This window comes from Suncus etruscus, chromosome 1, assembly GCF_024139225.1.
Source record: "Suncus etruscus isolate mSunEtr1 chromosome 1, mSunEtr1.pri.cur, whole genome shotgun sequence".
NCBI lineage: Eukaryota > Metazoa > Chordata > Mammalia > Eulipotyphla > Soricidae > Suncus > Suncus etruscus.
In genome coordinates this window covers 101,697,129-101,720,396 of record NC_064848.1, presented here as the reverse complement: position 1 = coordinate 101,720,396, position 23,268 = coordinate 101,697,129, and the positions used below count along the sequence as shown (strand labels likewise).

The following is a 23,268-nucleotide window of genomic DNA, read 5'->3' as shown; positions in this document are numbered from 1 at the left end:
ATTTCTGAGAACCCCTGAGAATCACAGGGTGTGGCCCAAAAACAAAAAAAAAGTGTTTCTAGCTTTATATCTTACTTATAAATCCATGAGGTATTATGATTTTGTTTTATGTGAAATTATATAAATATGAGGTTTAGATGAAAGTTTTTGGGTTTTGCTTATTTTTTGCCTATGGATTCTGTTCTATTCCATAATTCACTGATTCTATCCAGTCATCTTCACTACCTAGATTGAATCCATCTAATAAAGTTCATAATAACTAATTTTGCTGTTACATCTTTTGTTTATTTGATTTTACTGTATTGCTTACTCATAAATTTTGCTGTTATTTTATTTTTATTTTATGCTTACTCATAAATTTTGCTACAGAAAATTTTAATTAAGTGCGACATTTTAAATTTAAGGGGAATTGAGGCCACATTTAGATGTAGTCAGGGCTTACTCCTGGCTCTGTGCTCAGGCATTGTTTCTGCTTTTGCTAAGGGGAGGTGCTTATGTAGTGCTAAGGATGAAATGGGATCTGCCACATGCAAAGCAAGCACCTAAAAACTACCTTGTTAGCACTAGGTTAGCCATATTTAAATAGGTATCAATTTATGGTTAAGGTATTGAAATATCGTATGCCTGAAACCCAGGTTGTTCAAGACTAAATTTGTAATTCAGTCATTAAATAAAAACTAAACAAAGAGGTATGAACTTAAATCTCATTCAAATTGTGGATTTTTTGAATCCTAGTAAAATAAACTTAATATTGCACATTAGCATTTTCTATTATGTTAGTATACACACAGGATTACTGATTTCTTTTTTTTTTTAACTTTAACAAGTACTAACCTTATTTATATTAAGTATGAGATTCTTTTATTATTTTTTTTTGGCCACACCTGTTGATGCTTGGGGTTACTCATGGCTATGCACTCAGAAATCACTCCTGGCTTGAGGGACCATATGGGACACCGGAGAATCCAACCATGGTCTGTCCTAGGCTAGTGTGCGCGCAAGGCAGAGGCATCACCTCTAGCACCATTGCACCGGCCTCAAGTATGCGATTCTTATCTGACTTTCATCAGCTATGATTTTAGTGACAGTTTACCACTAGAGCCTTGATAATGTTATTTTAGTCAACTTGGTTAATCTAGCTCTGTTGAATTCCCATGCCACTTTTTCTATTACCTGAGGAAGTGGAAGTGGTTTCTGAAGGTCAAACCACTAGACCTCCCTTGGTAGAGGCAGGAATCAATGGTTTCTCCTACCTGTGCTCTATAGCTGACCTCGGTCTCTACAGTGAGATGACTAGTCCCTCCTTTTCTGATATCTTGTCCAAGTGTCTCTGAGTTAGAGTAGGGGAAGAGTCATTGGCTCACAGGGAAAATGACATTTGCAGATTGAACTCAATTTATTTTAAATATAATTGACAACCAGAAAATTTCAGAAATGTATTTAAAGTCATCTCAAATGTTTATGGCAGAAGATTAAAATGAAGAGAGTGAAAGAGAGTGAGAGAGAGAAGGAAAGATAACAAGAGAAAGAGAGAAAGTGAAAGAGAGAGAGAGTAAAATAGGCAAAGCATTTGCCTTGCATGTGGCTCTGGGTACAAGCCTAATTCAAATCCTCAATACCACATACAGCCTCCTGAGTACAGCCAGGGTCACTCCTTAACACAGAACCAGTAACCAACTCTAAGCAACTGCCGGATGTGCTCCCAAAACCAAACAAGAAGAAAAAAACTTTGTCTCTAATAAGCTAGAGTTTCACTTATTAAAGAATCCAAAGCAACACGTAAATATTACAAGTACAACTCTCTGTTACCTTAGCTTAATTAGAGAGAGCTATTTTTCAAGTTTTACAACAAATACTGATATGAATAGTTAACCTCTTGATCTAATATTTTAGTAAACAGAAAAATCGAACACACAAAGCTCTGGCCAAATAGTTAACTGACAGATTAACAGATGCAACTTAAACACCAAAGAACACTATTTAAACTCTGTTATTCCAAGTAACAAATTAACAGTCCTCATCTAAATATTTTAGCTTCTTCCTCTATAGAATGAGATAACACCTATACTTCAGAAAGAAAACCTCTGGGGCCAGTGCGGTGGTGCTAGAGGTAAGGTGTCTGCCTTGCCAGCGCTAGCCTAGGATGGACAGTGGTTCGATCCCTGGCGTCCCATGTGGTCTCCCAAGCCAGGGGTGACTTCTGAGCACATAGCCAGGAGTAACCCCTGAGTGTCACTGGTGTGGCCCAAAAACCAAAAATAAATATATATATCGAGTAAAATTTCTGAAGTTTCTTTAGAATATTTAAATCTGACATTTTTGTATTAGTTTTGGCCAAGGTCACCCCACCTTTTAATTTGTAGTGCTTTCTCTAAGTTGTGTTGAACCTAACCAAAATTACTAGAACAATCTCTTCAACATGCTATGGAATTATGTACATTTAAAATGAATAACATGCCAAGCCTTAAAAGGGAAAAGAAGCTTTACAAAATCAAGGGAAGCTTATGTGTAGAAGTAGGGAGGCCACTTGTGTACTCCTTTGTCTTTGTGATGGAGGAAACTGCAAAGGATTTACATGCATGGAGGACTAGAAAGTATCTGCATTTTTCATACAACTATTTTCATACAGTGTATTTAAATATTTATAAACACAGAAATATACCATAAAACTGTGAGTTCCATTTACAATTTAATCAAAATCTACAAACATGTTAAAATCAATATTAGTCAATGAGACATTTGTGTTGTTCATAAGACAATCTTTACTTGCTGTATGAGTATGGGATTGTTCTCTAGGATGGACACATGGCTCTTTAGTATCTGAGTATGTGTTATTTATTGGAAGCAGAAGATGAGATATGAGGACTACTCTTTCCTCATTCCTTGACTGATTAATCCCTCAGTCCAGGTCAGTTCAGAGGAAGGACACAACAGAGGTGCAACAACTCATTTCCATGTATATGGATATATTTAAAATGAAGAACCACAGATTCAGGGTTATCAGGTGATAAAAATGCACCTCCCATGGTGGGGAAGAAGGGTATAAAGATAGTTAAAAAAGAATTCACATGTTTCACCTACCTTTGCCCAGAGCGCAGCTGAGAATCCAAGTACAGGGCTGACAGCCAAAATTACAAGGGTTAGCTTCCAACCACGTGTAAATCCTACTATAAAGCCAGTGAAAAATGTTGCTATTGACTGGAAGAATATTCCAATTTTGTCACCAATTCCTTCATTAATTTTGGAGACATCACTAAAAGAACAGGTTGTATTAGAAATAAATGTTAGAATCATGAACATAGAACGTCCCTCCTGAATTCAATTTGTGTGGAAGATGGAGGGAGAGGAGGTTGATTTGGGAGAAAAGTATTGAGTGTGGGGTCAATACATTCCTAACTAGGGTTGTGATAAGAAAAATTACCCAGAATATATCACATGGTTATTTGACTGCAGAGTCTCAGAGGAATTCCTGAGTTTGGCAAATTCAACCCCTATTAAGTGCCAGTCATGTTGATCCCCTCATGCCCTGACAAGGTTCTAAGATATGGTATTTGCTCAAGGAAGCATTTAGTAGATAACTAACTTAAGTTATGTGTTCACATTTCCTAAAACATTTGAGTTAAACATAAAATTTGGCACTTACTCTGTCAGTCGTGTGTTCAGTTCTCCAACATCATGCATGTCAAACCAGCCTATCTCCTGTCGCATTATAGCATGAAAAAATTGTTTTCTGATTTTGAATATTTGTTTTCCAGCTGCCAAGCACCAGAATGAAACCTGGATGTAGGCGGCAACAAGCACACCAGCACCAATTGCACTGTAATAATAGGCATATCTGGAAAACAACAACAGGACTTGCACATATTCTGCTTCCCAATTAATGGAATAGATTGATTCAATTGAATATCCTGATAGAGGTCCCACATCTCTCCCCCAATAAACCACTCATTCTAACTTTCTCTGTCAATTGCCTATTCTATCATCTTTCACTAGTAGGAGTCAGGGCTGTATGTAAGTGGAGTGTTTGAGTTGTACATATGAGACTCTGTGTGCAATCCCAGCCCCCCTCCTCCAAATAAAGGAGGGTCTAGCAAGGAAAGCATGGTGGCCAGCATCTCACTACATCTTTGTCAATATAGTAAAATGGTTCAGTTAAAAATGGTTTCTTAGGGAGATGGAAAGCTAGTACAATGGGTAAGGTATTTGCCTTGCTGAGGCCCAACCAAGGTTTGACCTCTGCTATTCCATGTAATCCTTCAATTCCTGCCAGGAGTAATCCCTAAAATTGAGCTAAGAATAAAGCCTAAGCACTAATGGGTGTGGTCCCATAACAAAAAAAAAAAAAGTTGCTCTGCTTTGACTCCTATGCTGATTTTCTAATCTATAACTGGAATCAAAAAATGCTCCCTGACCTTTTGAACAGGCATAGTTTGGATAATAGGTAGGCAAAAATAAAATCATCTGTTCTACTAAGCAAGTAATTTTTAGGGTATAGTCAAATATTCTAAAATCTTTATATATATTACAACTATTCCATTTTTAAAAGTTCAATAAGTTCTATTTTCAAAATATACATACATAAAAATGTTGCATGAACCATGAGAGGCTATAAAAATAACAATGGAGTAACATTATTGTTTATAACTCAGTGTTCAATCCAACAGAAATCATGATAGATATATCTTTCCCAAGTTATATCTTATAAATAAAATTACATTTAACTGGGATATAGAAATTATAGTCACTATATAATGCTATAATTATTATCCAAGATGTAATGGTATAACTAGAAGGAAATCTAATTTAACACATAGAACTCATGCTGAGAATCAGTTAATGTATTTAAGTCATTATCTTACTAAAATAAAATATATTTATATTTAAGTATATTTAATGTTATTATGAAACATTGTTTCATTTTCCCAATATAAATAAAACTCCCTAGGAGTATTTAGAAGTACTTGTATATCATTTTTTAAAATATAATCAAGTGCTCAATTTTCTAGAAATACATCAGAGCATTTATATCTTAATGTGGAACTCATGTTTCATTCATCAACTCATACCTTTGTACAGCATTTATATGCAATTCTAGGGAGTAAAGTTCAAGACAGGTAAATCATTAATAAAGCTCCAAGGGAAAAAACTATATTTACTCTAGGTTGTTTTATTTCATTGTTTAGAATTAGATGCTGTGTATGTATTTTTTAAAGTCCTTTTTACTCATTCCCTTAGATCATGACAGATCATGACTGAAAACATCCAGAAAGCAAACTAGTCATTACAAAGCCATTGTAAATAATATAACTTTAAATTTACCTATATTTTAAGAGTATTTTGAACTCTAAATTCTCTATATAGAATAGTAAACAATAAATACATAAATCTAACCTAGGTTTAAACTAGAAAACTAGACATGGCATTATTCTACTGAAAACTTTAAATATTTATGATAAAACATTTTGAATATTTATAATAAAATTTAAACATTGCTACAACTGGATCAACACAGAACAGCTTAATAGCAAGGAAAATGTCTAATTACGTTGTCATCTTCTTTTCCAGCTCGTTGCGGGCATCTATACTGCTGTTGGGATAACCTAGAGAACCACAAAACACAAATAGAGCATTAATCATGTTTCCTTGTTCTATTCCAAAATAAGCATAAAAGTTAATCAAACTGTGTCACTTAACAATTTACATTATAAATAACCTGCTCCAACTAAGTCTTTTTTAAATTTGTGTAGACATTAAGGCATGGGATTTAAATTCTTCATATGCTGGCTAAGTGCGAGCATACACAAAATTTAATAAAACTTTCTTCTAAAAAAACCCATGCTTGGGGCCGGAGAGATAGCATGGAGGTAGGGCATTTGACTTGCATGCAGAAGGACGGTGGTTTGAATCCCGGCATCCCATGTGGTCCCCCGTGCCTGTCAGGGGCAATTTCTGAGCGTAGTACCAGGAGTAACCCCTGAATGCTGCTGAGTGTGACCCAAAACCAAAAAAAATAAATAAATCCATGCTTATTAAGAAGCATATTGTGGGGGCCGGGTAGGTGGCGCTGGAGGTAAGGTGTCTGCCTTGCAAGCGCTAGCCAAGGAAGGACCGCGGTTCGATCCCCCGGCGTCCCATATGGTCCCCCCAAGCCAGGGGCGATTTCTGAGCACATAGCCAGGAGTAACCCCTGAGCGTCAAACGGGTGTGGCCCAAAAACCAAAAAAAAAAAATATTTTATTAAATATCACTCTAACAAGAAAAATTATATGAAGGGTTTTTATCATGATAAATAAAACTCAGTACAGAAATTCTGACTCTAAAGTTAGAGTTTAGGATCTAACAATGAATTTCTCCTAGTTTTATTTTTATTTAAAAATATATAATACATGGGGCAGAGCATTAGCCTTGCATGCAGCTGACCCAGGTTCAATCCCCAGGATCCCATAAGGTCCTTGGAGCCTGGCAAGAGTATTTTCTGAACATAGAGCTAGGAATAAACCTTGAGTGCTATTGGATGTAGCCCACCAAAAAACACAAACTAAATAAATTAATTAAATTAAATACAAGTATGATGTGATATTTCCCCCAGTTCACCATGCAGTATTAGCAATCATTTTTGACAAAATAAGTTAAAATTTGAAAAATTATATTAAGATGAGGGAGTGGTGGCACAGCGGTAGGTGCCTTGCTAGGGCTGCCCTAGGAAAGACCTCTGTTTGATCCCCAAACATCCCAGATGGTCTCCCAAGCCAGGAGCGATTTTTGAGCTAGGAGTAACTCCTGAGTGTCACCAAGTGTGTCCCAAAAACAAACAAACAAAAAACACAACAAAAAAAAACCAAAAAATATATTAAAACATCCTTCATAAACATAAATACACATAGATTTTGGAAGATGTGTATGAGAACATAGAGTGCCAGGGATCAAACCTAGGTCAGCCATGGCAAGGCAAGCATTTTACCTGCTGTACTCCACCTCCTGTACCCCCACAAATGTCAAAATTTTGGTTCATAGTTTTCAAAAAAAATTTTGTGCACTTAAACACAAATGCAGATACAAACTTATTTTGTAAAAGGTTTAAAAATTAATTTAGAGGTCAATGGGATAATATAGCAGGTAGGATGCTTGCCTTGCACATAGAACTGATCTGGTTCAATCCTTGGTTTCAATATGGTCCTTCAAGCCCCACTAGGAGCAATCATTGAAAACAGAGCTAGGAGTAAGTCCTGAGCACCAGTGGATACATCCTCCAAACCAAAATTTTAAAAAATAGTTTAAAAATAATTCTATATTTAGTGGTCAATTTTCCAGGCTGTTTTAGAGAAAAAATACCCAGTTGTATCATAACAAAAAAAAATCAATAGGCAGAATAATTATTACACAGTCATTAAAGGAATGATTCTTAACTATATTTAATAAAACACATTACACAATATCAAAACTTTCAAGTTGAAATGATCCGAAAGATCATGTTTTACTTTCATGGATCTCAAAAAGTTATTATTGCCCAAACCAATAGTTATAAAGAAGGATATGAGAATAGTATATAAAAATTGTCATTGTTTTGTGATGGTAAGAATTGGAAATCTCGGGGCAGGAGAGATAGCACAGCGGCGTTTGCCTTACAAGCAGCCGACCCAGGACCTAAGGTGGTTGGTTCAAATCCTGATGTCCCATATGGTCCCCGTGCCTGCCAGGAGCTATTTCTGAGCAGATAAGCCAGGAGTAACCCCTGAGCACCGCCAAGTGTGGCCCAAAAAACAAAAACAAAAAACTAACAAACAAAAAAAAAAAGAGTTGGAAATCTCATGTCATATAACAATATATAACTATATATATATATATATTGGTTTTTGGGCCACACCTAGCGGTGTTCAGGGGTCACTCCTGGCTGTCTGCTCAGAAATAGCTCCTGGCAGGCACGGGGGACTATATGGGACACCGGGATTCGAACCAACCACCTTAGGTCCTGGATCGGCTGCTTGCAAGGCAAACACCGCTGTGCTATCTCTCCAGGCCCATATAACAATATTCACTAAATTGTCAACATAGGAAATCAATCATCAATGTGGAGCACATTTTTAAAATAAAACACTTAGACTCTCAATGACATCCTGCTAGTCTGGCTTCCATGGCCTGATTCCTGGTTCTTCCACTACTTGTAAACTCTTTCTTGGCATCTTCACCACTTGACTTCTCATGCTTTCCCCCTTCCCTATGTACACTTGTGTTTTCCAGCATTCCACATACACTCCATGTATCGAGTGACTTTATCTGTTCCCAGTTTCAGTGACTCCCAAATCTATATCTGGTGCTTTCACCATCTTCATCTTCATGGTCATACTCTGGTCCAGGTTCCCATATTCTCTAACCTCTGTTCCACTAAGAATCTCCCAACGGGTTTTTCCACTGCAATCAAATTCTCAAATTGCCACTAAGTTTTATCTTTGGGAATAAAAATAAAATTATATTGCTTCTGTTAATAACCTTCTGTGACAGCCCACTGCCTAAAGTATAAAGTCCAATATCTATAATATGTTATCTTAGCCTTTTGTAATTTTGCCACAGATGCATGTGAGGAGAGATAACAGTTCTGTAGAATCAACCAAAAATTCTCCAACCATTCTCTCTCTGCAACTACTCTCTTTATTCACCCCAGTAGTTAGCACACAGGCCAGTCACTATTTTAGGCTCTGCTGCTGCAGCCAAGGAGCCAGCCCCTCCTTTCTTCCTGGCTTTTGTGTTTTTGAAATCAAAGGAATGAGGAGGAAGTTAAACACAACAAAACATTTTGCTTAAATTCATGAGACTAAATTCCACACTTTTAAACTAAAAAAGAGTGTCTGGTCCAGGGAACCAGCAAGGGTGAGGGAGATTCTGGTTTGATTCCCACCATGTAGCCCCCGAAGCACTACCAGTTACATCCCTGGAGGCCTTTGTGCACCCACTGGGTGGCCCTGGTGGTCCCCAGTACCACAGGGGACAAACAACATTACCTTCTCAGACCCTAAAATTGAACCTTCTGTTCTGTGGAATATTGCAAAGAGTGAGCCCTGAGTACCTCTAGGGATGTCCCAACACTACCCCAACAAGTTTTCTGAAAGATAAAAAGATGTACCACAGAAAACTGAAACGCAGTTTTCTTTACCCCAAGCAGTTATTCATTGTGCTCTCTTCCTGGAATATCTTTTTCTTTAAAAAAATAAAAGTTGTTTTTTTTCAATGTGAAGCATCATAATGTTCAATACTGTTAATAACAGGGTTTCATGAACACAGGTTTCCAGCAACACCCTCTTCGCCAGTGTCAACTTCCCTCAACTATAGTCTCACGGTCCCCTCCAAGCCACTTTCCATTTACCCTTTTTACCACAAGTTTTTTTTACTTCTCTCCATAAATGAGCTAAGAGATTATATCCTCTCAAATGCCTCATTCATAGTAGTGACTCAACAAAGTTCTAGAGTAGTTGACACATGACTCAGTTTACAATGTCAAAGCTAGAATGATGGTTTAAATTTAATCTCCTGCCACACCCACTGAGGTGAGCAGAGTTTGCTCAGGCCTTCTTTGTGTCCACAGTAACAGCCTACTCCATCTGCTGCCACCTCTCCTATTAACTAATATTTACAGTTTCACAATGACCACACATGTAGGCTTTACAAAAATATTACATCATGCCTTCTATTTTTTAGCTAATTATCTCACATTAGATTAAAAAAAACAGGACAGATAGTTCAAGGGTTAAAACACTTGCCTTGCACATGGCTGATTCCAACTCAATACTCAGCACTATATATGGTCCACTGAGCACAGAGCCAGGAGTAAGTCCTAGATACCACTGAGTGTGGTTCATATGTCTCCCCAACACACACACACACAGAGCACACTTTACAACCGGGCACACACAAACAGAGGAAACACACACACAGAGTAGACTTTACACACACACACACACACACACACACACACATACACAGTATAGGTTTTGCAACCTGGTAAGAGGTTCATATGTCTCCCCAACACACACACAGAGCACACTTTACAACCTGGCACACACAAACAGAGGAAATACACACAGAGTAGACTACACGCACACACACACACACACACACATACACACAGTGTAGATTTTGCAACCTGGTGAGAAAATCCTCTCCTAAACCCATGATTTCAAGCAATTAATATTCAGCATGACATTTAAAATTGTTACAATACATTTTTTTTTACCTAATCCAATTGCTTCAGAATGTTTATTAGTTTTAACTTTTAAATACTCAAGAACAGCGTGAAGAAAGAGTGATGAAACTAGGGAGATAGCTAAGGGCACTTGTATTAATAGCTCTGCATGCAAATATGGCCAATTATAGCCCTACTGGTCCCCAAACACATATGGCAGTGCTCAGGTCTTACCTGGCTCTTTGCTCATGGATCATTCCTGGTGGTGATGCCAAGCAAATATCCAACCTATTTTCTATTGCTCTGACCCCCCAGTTAACCTATCCTTTACAGTTTTCATACTGGACACTATTTTGGACATTGAAACACCTATAAGCAGAAAGCCATTCTTTATAATCTCATTGTATGTGTGTATAAGTAGACAATTGTTTCATTTTCAGATCTCATTTCACATGAAACATAACACTGCTGAAATATTTAAAATTGCTTTTCCCAAGGACTTCCTTTTTTCCCCCACACCTTTTCTCACCATGTGGGAAGTTTCAATAAACTAGGAAATCAATAAATTAACAAGAAAATTTAGAGTAGCAATGCTTAACAAGAAAATAAAGTAGTGAGCTTTTATGAACTTGGGTGGCTTGGGAAATAAAGGTTCTTCTGAGAGGTACTAATGGACAAGAGATGAAGAATATGGGAGATGTCCAAGAAACCGAAGATTGATAGAATCATAATGAACAGGTAACATGCAGGTTATATGAGATTGATAAGCCAGGCCAGCCTCAGACTATTTATTGGCCATTACAATTAGTATGCACTTATTTTGTGCGATGAAAAGCCACTTGGAAAAAATTGACCTAATTTCTGATTTTATATTTTAATATTTTTTACTAAGTCAATAGGTTTATAGTGTTGTATAGTATTATCACTAATTTTGTTTTCTTTTTGTGCAAGAATTGGCCTTCCATTTAGCAATAAAGATTCTGTCCTATACGTTTGTTGTCTCTTGTTATTAGATCACCTTCCTCAAGATTGATAAGCTAGGCCAGGCCCAGACAATATATTGGCTATTACAATTAGTTTGCACTTATTTTATATGATGGAAAATCACTTGGAAAAAAGTGACCTAATTTCTGATTTTATTTTTTAATATTATTACTAGGCCAATAGGATTATAGTGCTACAGATCATTATTTTAAATATTATTATTACTAAAATTTTGTTTTCTTTTTATGCAAAAATTGGTCTGTCATTTAGCAATAAAGATTTTGTCCTATAATTCTGTTTTGTTGTCTCTTGCTATATCACCTTGCTCAAGATTAGTGTTGTATGAAAGGAGAGAAGGTTAGCACTCCCCTTGACAAGGATGGAAGAGGCTTCGGCCTGCAACACGCATACGGTTAAGGCACTGCCACCTACTTTGTGGCATCTAACCAATGTTTTGGGGCCGGGCGGTGGCGCTAGAGGTAAGGTACCTGCCTTGCCTATGCTAGCCTAGGACGGACAGCGGTTCGATCCCCCGGCGTCCCATATGGTCCCCCAAGCCAGGAGCGACTTCTGAGCGCATAGCCAGGAGTAACCCCTGAGCGTCAAATGGGTGTGGCCCAAAAACCAAAAAAAAAAAAAAAAAGATTTTATGTTTTCTTATTTACAAATAGTTCCCTCCAACAACTACTTTAGTGCAGGTCTAGAGCTGATAAACTCTTGTTACCTTGTTTGTCTAAAATGTTTCTTTTTCTCTATTATATTTGAATGGTAATTTTCAGGGTAAATTATTCTAAGTTGGAAGTGTGTGTGTGTGTGTGTGTGTGTGTGTGTGTGTGTGTGTGTGTGTGTGTGTGTGTGTGTGTGTGCATATGTGTGTATGTACCATTTTACACTCTTTTCAAAGACCCAGTAAAATTTCTTTCACAAATATGACAAAAGGCTGATAATAAAGCCTTTAAGTATTACTTATTTCTTCTACAACAATATCCAATACTTCTTTATCACTGATACAATAATTTGGAATAGGTCATTTTATTTAAGAAATTGTATTTCGCGGGGCTGGAGCAGTGGCGCAATGGTAGGGCATTTGCCTTGCAAACGGCTGACTTAGGACAGACTGAGGTTCATCCCCCAGCATCCCATGTGGTCCCCGAAGCCAGGAGCAATTTCTAAGTGCCTAGCCAGGAGTAACCCCTGAGCGTCACTGGGTGTGGCCCCAAAATCCAAAACACGCCACCCCAAAATTGAGTTTTTTTAAATTGAGATATTTCATTTTTTTTGTTTTTTTGTTTTGTTTTTGTTTTGTTTTTTGGGCCACACCCATTTGATGCTCAGGGGTTACTCCTGGCTAAGCGCTCAGAAATTGTCCCTGGCTTAGGGGGACCATATGGGACGCTGGGGAATCGAACCGCTTGCAAGGCAGGCACCTTACCTCTAGCGTCACCTCGTCGGCCCCGAGATATTTCATTTTTATTGAAGTATCACTGCATTGAAACATTTAATTTTACTACATGCATCATAAGTAAATATCTTCATATATTCTATATTAATTTCAACTAACTACAGTTGAGGGAATATCTAAAAGTCTAGTCCCATCCTATACCCTGCAATCTAACCTTTTGCCAGTTTACACATTTCTTTTCTCCTTCCTTCTGGTAATTTTGTTTTATTATCTGTTAATTAATTAATTTATTTAACAAATTATTAAATTTATCATTAAATATTAATCAAATTAAAATAACATGTTAAATAAATTATTAGACCATTTAATCAAATATATAGTTAAATAACTTATATCTTAATGAATGTAATGTAATTAAATTAATAATTATTTATTATCTATTCAATCTGGTTGTTTGGTTTGTTTTGGTGTTTGATTCACACCTGGTAGTATTTAATCTAGGCTTTGCCTCAAGAACCTTTCCTGGCAGAGCTCAGAGGAGCATATATGGTGTCGGGGATAGAATGCGGGTTAGCTATATCAAGCAAGTACCTGAACCCCTTTACAAACTCTCTGGTCTCTTCTTTCTTTTATTTCTCTATATACCACCTGTAAGTGAAATAATACAATTTTTGTCTTTCTTCAACTGACTTACTTCATTGAGCAAAATCTCATTCTGACATTGTAGGGAAAATTGTATAGAAATTGTGGTATGAGTGGAGGCAGAGAGAGGAGTTTAGAAAGCTAGCATTGTGGAGGCATGAGATGAGGATAGTTCTAGGTAAACTTTATAGCCAGCAGATGCCTAGTGGTATGTGAGATGACCTTGACACTGCTACAGGTGACAGGAGAAAAATGAAAGCAGACAGATCTTAGCATTGAACTCTTCTCCACACGGTCATAATGGGAGTGACTCTTTGAACTGTTTGTACTGGCAAACTTTGAAGACCATATTCATTACAGAGAAGAGTTTTTTGATTAAATGTTAGTAAACCACTGACTTAAATGATCTACAAGGTCCTATTACTGCTCAGGAACCATATAATCCAGTATTTTTTTTAATTTGTATTACAGGAACTTCTAGGAACCACAAGAGAGAAACTTGGGCCTTCTTTCTACATGATCAATTCTTCTGGTATTTTCCCAGGATTGAACTTGTCTCAGTGTGGATCTGTGTAGACTTATTTCAGGTGGCTGAGAAGACTCAAGGAACCAGAATTTCCTTTCCTGCTGCTTTCATACTTCTGAACCGAGGCAATGTGTTTCATAACTGACCTACCTACACACCAATAAGCTAACCTATGGGTAGACATCTTAGAGAAAGAAAAGACCAAAGGAAAATATTTGCTTCAATTTTAGCCAGAGTTTAAACCACACGTGTGTGTGTGTGGGGGGGGGGGGGAATCCAAATTAAAAAGATAACATTACTGGCCTGGGAATTCCAGCTAGCAAGCAATCCTGTCTATGGGCACATTGCTTTAATGGGCAAAGGCAACAGAAACTTGATAGCTGGTCAACAAACTGACCTTAAAATAGCAGGAGAATAGAGGTTGAGCGGGGAACGCTGAGACAATGCTGGAGGGAAGCAGAAACTCTGGGAGAGGGTACTGGAACATTGTATGCATAAAATTCTGTCATTTACCATGATTGTAATTGTAAATTGTGATGCCTCAAGTAAAAAAATTTTAAATGAGAAACAAAACATTGGTTTCTCTATCTCTATGTAAAGTTATATTTAGGACTGAAGAGAAATAGCAAGAAATAAGTCAACTGCCTTGGATGAGGCTATGGTAGTCATGACATGGGTTTGAGTCTGAAGCACATATGATCTCCTCACTCAAGCACAGAGCTAAGAATAGATATTGAGCATCTTTGGGTGTGACCCAATCCCACCCACTTCCCAAAATATGAGAATACAAGCTAGGCTTTATTTCCAACTCTAAAACTTCCATTTTATTCATTATTTCATTTAATTATATCATATTGCTTAAGAGCCTACATGGAGTAAACATGCTGTTTATATTTCTTTTTCATTTTGTTTTGCCTACTTATATTACAGAAATTAAATTGCATGCAATAAACTTTTGTATTTTAAATAGTATTTCCCTATAGTTGAACATTTACATGATGGTATTAAATTATTATAGAAAAATAATGATACGTTAATTTTTTAAAAAATATTTATTGGTTGGGGCCGGAGTGATGGCACAGGCGGTAGGGCATTTGCCTTGCATGTGCTAACCTAGGGACATACTGCAATTCAATCCCCTAGCATCCCATATGGTTCCCCAAGCCAGGGGCAATTTCTTAGCGCATAGCCAGGAGTAACCCCTGAGAATCACCGGGTATGGCCAAAAATAAATAAACAAAAATCTTTATTGATTGATTGATTGATTGGTTTCTGGGTCAAACCCAGCAGAGCTCAAGGGTCACTCCTGGCTCTGCACATATGGTCCCGCAGGCTGGGGGACCATATGAGATGCCAGGAATTGAACAGGGTCCCTCCCAGGTTGGCGGCATGCAAGGCCAACACCCTACCACTGTGCTATCTCTCCAGCCCCTGATATGTTAATTTTTAACTCAAACCAACAAAATTGGCCACACTCAACTATAAATCCTAAAAGATCTTGTCATTATTTGGTACTTAAATATAGAGCTACATTTCTATAAATTATCTCTAAAAATTTTTCCTGCAGAGGATAGACTTGAATAAATGCAAGAAAACAGGCCAGGGTGGAAAACATGAAAATCTTAATAAAGTACAAGTAACATTGCTTACATGATGATGCTACAGGAATAAACTTTTATGCTTTAAAGATTATTTTGGGAGCTAATTACTGTGACACATGGAGAATTTCTGTGTTCTTAATTTCTGGACTAGTTTGTTATCTTTGTTGTCTTTATTTCTGGGTATCCTTCTCCTTTAGTGCATTGGGTTGAAACACTAACTTATTACTAACTAAAGGCTATTTAAAAAAAATCACAGTTACCTTTACTTAGGTTTATTTTCAGATCGTCTCAATGAAAACAACTCACAGAATACTAAAGAAATCCAGTGATGGTTAAATTATGTTTACTAAAAGAGAGTGCCAGGGTCAGGTAGTCCCTTTGGCTCAAGTCAACAGAGATTTTAAAGCAACGGCAACATCTATATCAGGAAGTCTGCATACAAAATAATAGATCACAGCCAGTATCTGTCAGTGTAAGTCACCAGAAGAGGGGATGTTCCTTGAAGCTACAGAGAAAGATCTGCTTAATCAAACAATCCTTACTCAAACAATCCATTAATGAATGGTTAAACCTCCTTTAAGGTGAAATTCTAAAGGTTTTAAGAGCCTGAGCAAACCCTTTTCTTAAGCAAGCAATACTTTTTGTCTAACAACAAGACTCCATCACCTAGTCTAGAGGTAATGAGGTAATGAGGGGTAATGAATTCCAATTATGAAAAGTCCAAGCAGAATAAAGGTCACTCAGGATGTTGATTCCTCTCCAGAAACAGCAAAGAATTTGCTTGCCTTTCTCTATAGAGTCTGCATTAAATTTAATGATGTTAGACCTTCATTCAAATAACCTTTAGGACACTAGGAAGTCTGAACCAGATGAACAGATTAATGACAGGGAATTTAATATTCTTCTAGACAAGAATTTCAGTAGAGATGGCTCACTGACATTGGAAAAACAAGGGAGGGTGGACAACACAGGTGAATGGCAATAAGGAATGATATGGAGAAAAACATTACTTTTATTTCATTTAATATCTTATAAATGATTTATTTTATAGAACATGCTTACTGTATACATGAAGTACAATGATACTAAATCTGATTACCACCTCATTGAAGCCTTCTATGATTCTAATGTAGTGAGTCAAAGCCTCTGCACTCATCTTTCAATAGTTTGTGTATTGTGGTATCATAGCACTAATTTTGTACATCCCTTCTCATCTTCTCACTGGAGAATAGTTAGGTTATGTTATGTGGTTCATGTATAAAAAGAACAGTTTAATATGAATATAACTGATAAATGGATCATAAATACCCATTCAATATTTTACCTCAGAAGTTAGCAACATTTTTTCCATAAAGGTCAAGATAATAAACATTTTAGGTTGTATAGATTATTATGACAGTGATGGCTCACCTTTTTGAGCCTGAGTGCCCAAACTGCTGCACAATGCCCGGTCCTCCCAATGGCCAGTCCGGCCCTGTTGCCAGGTGAGCTGCAAAGCAGACACTGGCACACTCGCCTCCCACCAAGCCGCATATCTTAATTGCGAACCCCTTCCCGTGTGCCAGCTGCAAGGCCTTCGAGTGCCACCGCTGGCACGAGTGCCATAGGTTCACCATCGAGGATATATGATCTTTTCCTCACCACCTTTATTCTGCCACTGTGGTGTGAAAGTTGTCATATGGTTGGTTGTATTCTATTATCTGTTCACTAGGGAAATTACAAATGCTAGAATTTCAGCTTCATATCATATTCACACACCATAACAAATTGCTTTTGCCTCCCCTTTAATTATTTAAAAATGTAAAAGTCATTTTAGCTCACAAAAATAGATAGCATGTCAGATTTTTATTCATGGAGTAACTAGCTAGCAGTCTAATTATAAACAAAATGCTTGTTAAAGGGGTGAATATTATTCAATCATAATTGGTATACTGAGTTACTTTGGGAACTCAAGTCTTCTACAACTATAAAATGCACTTATGAATACAATTTCCATATAAATGAATTAATTTAAGGAACCCTATCATCATCTGCAAGTGTATTCATGAGGAATATGGAAACATGAGTTTCTTTTTGTAAAAACAATAGCTAGTATTTGTTGAATGCATTTCAATGAAGTCCTGTTCTGTGAACCTTAAATGAATGAGCTTATTTAACTATCACAGGCACCTTGTGAAGCAGATTTTACTATTATCCTACTATTTTATGGATGAATAAATTAAAGCATGAAGAAATTCACTAAATCTCAAACTGGAAAACTTATAAAGCTGAGGTTTCAAAGCCAATCATTCCAACTCAAATTGCTACACAGCACCTCTTCACAGATGGCAGAGCAAGCATCCAGATATTTTTCCAAATTTGTAAATATTAGAAGAGTGATATCAAAGATGAAAACTGGAAGAAAAGTTTTCTTTCTTTTCCTTCTTATCTCTGCTAGAACTTCATAGTACATTCTAAATGCTTGTAAATATAAACTTCTCAAACACATTACAAATATGGCCTATAACACAGAACCTATATCTCTCATAGCACTGCACACTTTAGCCCATACTAAGGGCTCTACAAACATCAACCTAAATAATTGCTTTTTCTTTTCTTTTCTTTTTTTTTTTTTTTGGATCACACCTGGCTCTATGCTCAGAAATAGCTCCTGGCAGGCTCATCTTTATACATAATAAAATCAGTACCATAAACAATACTGACCTTCAGTACCATTTAAAGTTATATTTGGATAGTTTCCTGCATCTGCAAAACTATCCGTCATTTCTCCAAAAATCAGCATCATTAGGGGGAGTGCAGCTCCGTGAATGATGGCAGCTAATGTTCCCAGCATCATATATAACTTCTCAAGCCAATCTGAATAGCGAAACTAGAGAAAAAGCAGAGTAGCAACAATTAGCACAGTCTCATGAATGGTTTGATCTATTTAAAAATATATCTAAAATTCAAGTATTTTTCAGACTACTGCTTCTATCATGGCCCAAGATAAACTATCAGAACAGCCTAATCAGAAATGATCAATTTGAGACCTTCTTCTTCAAATTGAACTAAGTCTGATTTTTCATAGAAGAAAAATTTTTAAGAGAAATGGCATATTCTGGTATGGGAAACTGTAAACAGTCTAATTATTCACTAATTAAAATTAAGTATAGTAGTTGCTCTGTTTTCTAGTGATAGAAATAACTTATAACATTCCATTAACAGATTTTGGGAGAGTTTTATCAATAGTATTTAGAAGCTTAGGGCACTTCTGGCTGTGTGGGCTTTAAGACTTGATATCTTAATTCCCTGTGAACTATCTCACAGACCCTAAATGTTTTATTTAATATATTTAGTCATTTATTTATTTTCTTTTATTTAAACATTGTGATTACAAAGTTATTAATAATTGAGTTTTACTCTTAAACCCTTTCCCGTGAACATTTTGTCACCAATGTCTGTAGTTTCACTCTCACCCTCCCCCCTGCCTGCCTCTAGGGCAAGTATCTATGTCTCATTCTCTTCCTTTTTATTTTATTTTTTGACATTGGGGCAGGCATTTTATGCTTCTCTCTCTCTCTCTCTCTCTCTCTCTCTCTCTCTCTCTCTCTCTCTCTCTCACCCTCTCTCTCTCCCCCCCCCTTTTTAGACACTATGGTTTGCACTACTTTTAATGAAGGGTACTGTGCATATCAATTTATACCCAGTTATTGTCCAGAATTATCAGTTCCAACTATCATTGTCCCTTCTCCGTGGTCCCTTCTCTACCCTAACTACATTGTTCTACTATTTGTGTCAATCTTCCTACCATTAACTGGTCTTCCTGGCCCATAATCTCTAATGTGTCTGGATATTATTACGATACTATTGTTTTTATTCTTATAGTCTACAAATAAGTGATATTATTCTTTTCTTTTCTTTTTATTGAAACAATTGTGATCTACAGATTCCTTCATAGTTGAATTTCAGATATACAATAAGTCAGGGCCCTTCCCACCACCAGTTTCAACATCTCTCCACGACTGGACCCAGAATGCATCCTATCCCACCACCCTTTGCTCCCTGGCCTGCCAATAGAACAGGCCCCTTTAAGTTTAGATTGTTAAAGTTTAAGATTCTATTCTTGATTCTATTATCATTAATTTTGTTGGGACCTGAATTCTGAACAAGGAGGGACGCCACTCTGTAAAAACCACATAGCAGGCTTCTTCTTAGGTTCTGAGCAAAGAGAGACACCATTTAAGAACCACATGATGTGGGCCACATGCTGGGGTTTCTCAAGCCTATTTCCATAGACCCCGCCTCAATCTACCTGACCATACCAGGTAGCCAATCAGGAAAGGACATGGGAGCAGAAGGATGGTACCCCTAAACAAGAGCCAATCATTTTAAGGATCATCAGAAAGCTGGGACCTCCCTATATTCCTTCCATATATAATCTTCATGACCTTGGGAGGGTTCATCTTGCAGCTGGAGGAGGGGGAGGATGGCCCTGGCTGGCCAGGCTGGGGGATCTTGATGTTGGCAGATGGATTAAAGTATTAAACTTTATTCCAGTTTTGTGATCTCGTCCTTCTATTCTGGAACCCTACACTTTGGCTTGGATATTTAGTTCTGTCCTTATTCATTTCCCCATCAATTCATCCATGACCACTTGGCCCCTGGCCCCCCGCCTTTCTTATTCCTTTCGTCTTAGTTTTATAGAAAAACGCGGGAATATGTGGTAAAATAAAAATCCATGTCCCAAGGTTTTTAGGCCAAAGGTTTTTCCTTTCTATTTTCCCCATATTTTTCTCTGATTAAGCAAAAAACAAAAACAAAAAACAAAACACTCTGTCACACACACTTTTTTTATTGTATTTTTTAACTCTTATCTTTTAAATTAGGGCTCCTGCCTTTTCCATAGAACCTTGGGAACTAAACCTTTATTTTTTAATTTTTGCTGACTTACTGTGATGTTTAAAGTTATTTATAGATGAGTTTTAGGCAATGTTCCAAACCCATCCCATCACCAGTGTTGACTCTCTACACCAATGTTCCTGTTTCTCTCTCAAGTCCCTAATCTACCTCCTTATCAGGCACACTTTTAAGTTTGATTGTTGTAGTTTGTTTCTCATGCTTTCAGTTTCATTAGCTCTGTGGCTTAGATACATAGGTTTACCACTGCTCTAGATGGCAAATGTGAAGGAGGCCCAGCCTCTCTGTCTGTCACCTCTATTTCTTACTTCCTCCCTTAGTTTCTTCTCTTACCTACTCTTAGTTTACCTATGCATTCCCCCTTTTATATCTTGCATTCCCTTGATCTGCAATTCTATGTGCCACAGAAAAGTGAGATGATCTAATATTCATCTTACTTCCTCTGACTAACTTTACTTAACATCTTATCTTCTAGTTCCACTCAAGTTACAGAGAATTATATGATTTTATAGGCAATAAAATCAAACAATTTACTAAAAGAACCCCATATCACACTACCTCCAAAACTAATCATTTGACTGTAATAAAAACAAGTAGGCCATGGACATAAACATTTACAGAAAGCCCCCTTAATGACTAAAAATGGTCAGATATAAACACCTAAGACATAGCTCTTTGCCTTCAGCTCTTTGTCCTCCCTCAAAGGAGGACAGTGAAGCAAAAAAAAAAAGTACATCCAATATATTTTTCTGGATGCTTTGGCAATATCCTAGAGAAAGAGAGGAGCAAACAAAGAATTGAGCAAATGGTGAAAAACTTCAAAAAGGAGGTTTCCCTTCCTCCCAGATTTGAAAGTTCCTTGGTGCTTAAGAGGCATAGAAGTAAGGCATTCTGTCAGAACAGTAAATATCAGCAGAAATAATCTCAATATGCTTAGAGAAGATTGGAGTCTTTCATGTTTGGGGAATAATGCACAGACATAGCAAGAAAATGCTAACTGATCAAAAAGTATCCTTCACTACACCAGTACAAGTCAAATAGAAAAAGATATTGGGAAACATAGGAGGGTGACAAAAAGCCCAATTTTATTCTATTCCAATGTTGATCTGGAAAGTGTTACATAAGAAGTAAACAGAGAAAATAAAGAGGTTAAGGCATTGTTTATGAGACTAGCAAATATAGTAAAAGTCACAAGACTGAGTGAAAGAGTGAAATCATTAAGGAAGAAGAGTAAGAAGAGTAACTAGAATTAAAACGAATGTAGGGTACACTAAATCAAAAAGTTAAAAATCATGTCAAATATCTTCTCAGACCATGAAGCATTAAAAGCGTATGTCAAGCAGAAATGAGATAAAAATTCAAATACTTGGAAATTAAAACAACAAAATGAATGAATGATTTTCTACAAAACAACTGCTAACCTTTTCTTATCTAGGACCATTAACACCTCAGGAAAAAAAATGAAAAAGAGAAATGGATGAGAGGAAGAAACAGAGGAGAGAGGCCAGATGCTCAACAGTGGTTCCATCACTGCCCACCCGTGGGTTTGAGGCTTCTGACTTCATGGACATACCCTGTGGTGCCCACTGAGCACCAGGCACAGCTGGTCTTGAGAACCCCCCGTGCAATGCTGCCCACCTTCCACCCACCACTTCCGACCCTGACAGAAACCCAGGGGACCCTGGGTGTGCGTAAAGGATCCCTGGGACAGAAGCTCAAGAATTTTCCTGAGATCTTCGCGTTGGATCAAGAAGAAAAGCAGCTGTGTGTGTGTAGCCGGCAGCATCCCCACGGGGCTTAACCTCAGCAGCCCTCTCAAAATATCCACATTTGTTTTATTTGTTTTTGTTTATGAACACAGCCAGAGGAGCTTGAGGCTTACTCTTGGTACTCGGGCTCTTTCCTAGAGGGCTCAGAAGACAATATGGGTGCCGAGGATTGAACCTAAGTCTGCTGAGTTACGTCGTCTACCTGCTGTTCTATTGCTCTCGCCCTATCAACATATAAACATTGTTTAAAGGAAAATTACTTGACTCAAGAAACACAATACCCAAATGTCATAATGACTGGACCTTGTTTATCAATAGAATTGTCCATCCAATTTATCAATAGCAAAATTTTCTGAAAAAAAAAATCATGAATCGAATTTATATAATATGAATACATTGCTATTAGTTGTTTGGTATTTTTTTGTTTTGTTTTGGGCCACACCTGGCAGTGCTCAAGAGTTACTCTTGGCTCTTTGCTCAAAAATCTTTCCTAGTGGGCTTAAGGGACCATATGGGATGTTAGGGATTGAACCCGGGTCAGCCCTGTGCAAGGCAAATGCCCTACCTACTGTGTTATCATTCCAATCCCAGCCCCAATAATTTTTAGAAGAGTAAAATTAAAGGAAGGAGACTTATACTAAAAACAATGATTGGCAGAGTGATCTTGATCAGATGTAGTAAGCAAATTAGTCACCCTTCCCAACATATTTATATTTGGATTCCAAAAAAACAATGAATTTTATGAATGGCCAAAGAGACAGCAGATGCCAGAATATAGAAATAACCATATGGAATATGGAATAACTCATACTATATATTCTAGATTATCCAAGTGGATGTAAGTCAATTACCAGTATATTTTAAAGAATGCAGAGTAACAGAAAAAAAAATGATGAAGGAAACAGTTCAAATGACACAGAATGGGATCAGATTAATAGTACAATGGAAATAGGGCTTGCCTTGCACAAGCAGTCAGCCAGGTTTCAATGTCTGACACCCCATTTAAGTCCCCCAAGCACAGTGAGGAGTGATTCCTGAACACAGAGCTAGGAGTTAGCACTGAGAACTGCATGCTATACCCCCATAGACTCAAAATTAAATAGTACAACAAGAGGTAAGCTTTTAGGAATACACAACAGGTCTGGAAACTGAGAAAAGGTGGGAAATAATTCTCTCTAAGAAACTGAAAGAAGATAAAGAGTTAATACTATTGGGCAAGGCATTTGCTTTGCACATGAATGACTTGAATTCAGTTCCTAGTATCCCAAATGGTC

The 23,268-nt window shown here is 37.2% G+C and overlaps 1 protein-coding gene and 1 non-coding gene across 2 annotated transcripts in view; one reads left to right on the top strand and one right to left on the bottom strand.

Annotated features, from left to right (window-relative positions):
• ABCB1 (ATP binding cassette subfamily B member 1) overlaps nt 1-18,193 on the bottom strand; it is a 99,122-nt gene extending 80,929 nt beyond the window's left edge. Inside the window, 4 exon segments of the mRNA XM_049776430.1 lie at nt 3,082-3,253; nt 3,644-3,835; nt 5,546-5,600; nt 18,033-18,193. Of these exon segments, the coding sequence (XP_049632387.1) occupies nt 3,082-3,253; nt 3,644-3,835; nt 5,546-5,600; nt 18,033-18,165 (552 nt within the window). The 5' untranslated portion in view covers nt 18,166-18,193.
• Nucleotides 11,494-11,616, top strand: LOC126033072 (U6atac minor spliceosomal RNA). The gene has a single exon (XR_007504234.1). It is a non-coding gene; the product is annotated as a U6atac minor spliceosomal RNA (small nuclear RNA).
• Nucleotides 18,194-23,268: the final 5,075 nt, after the last annotated feature.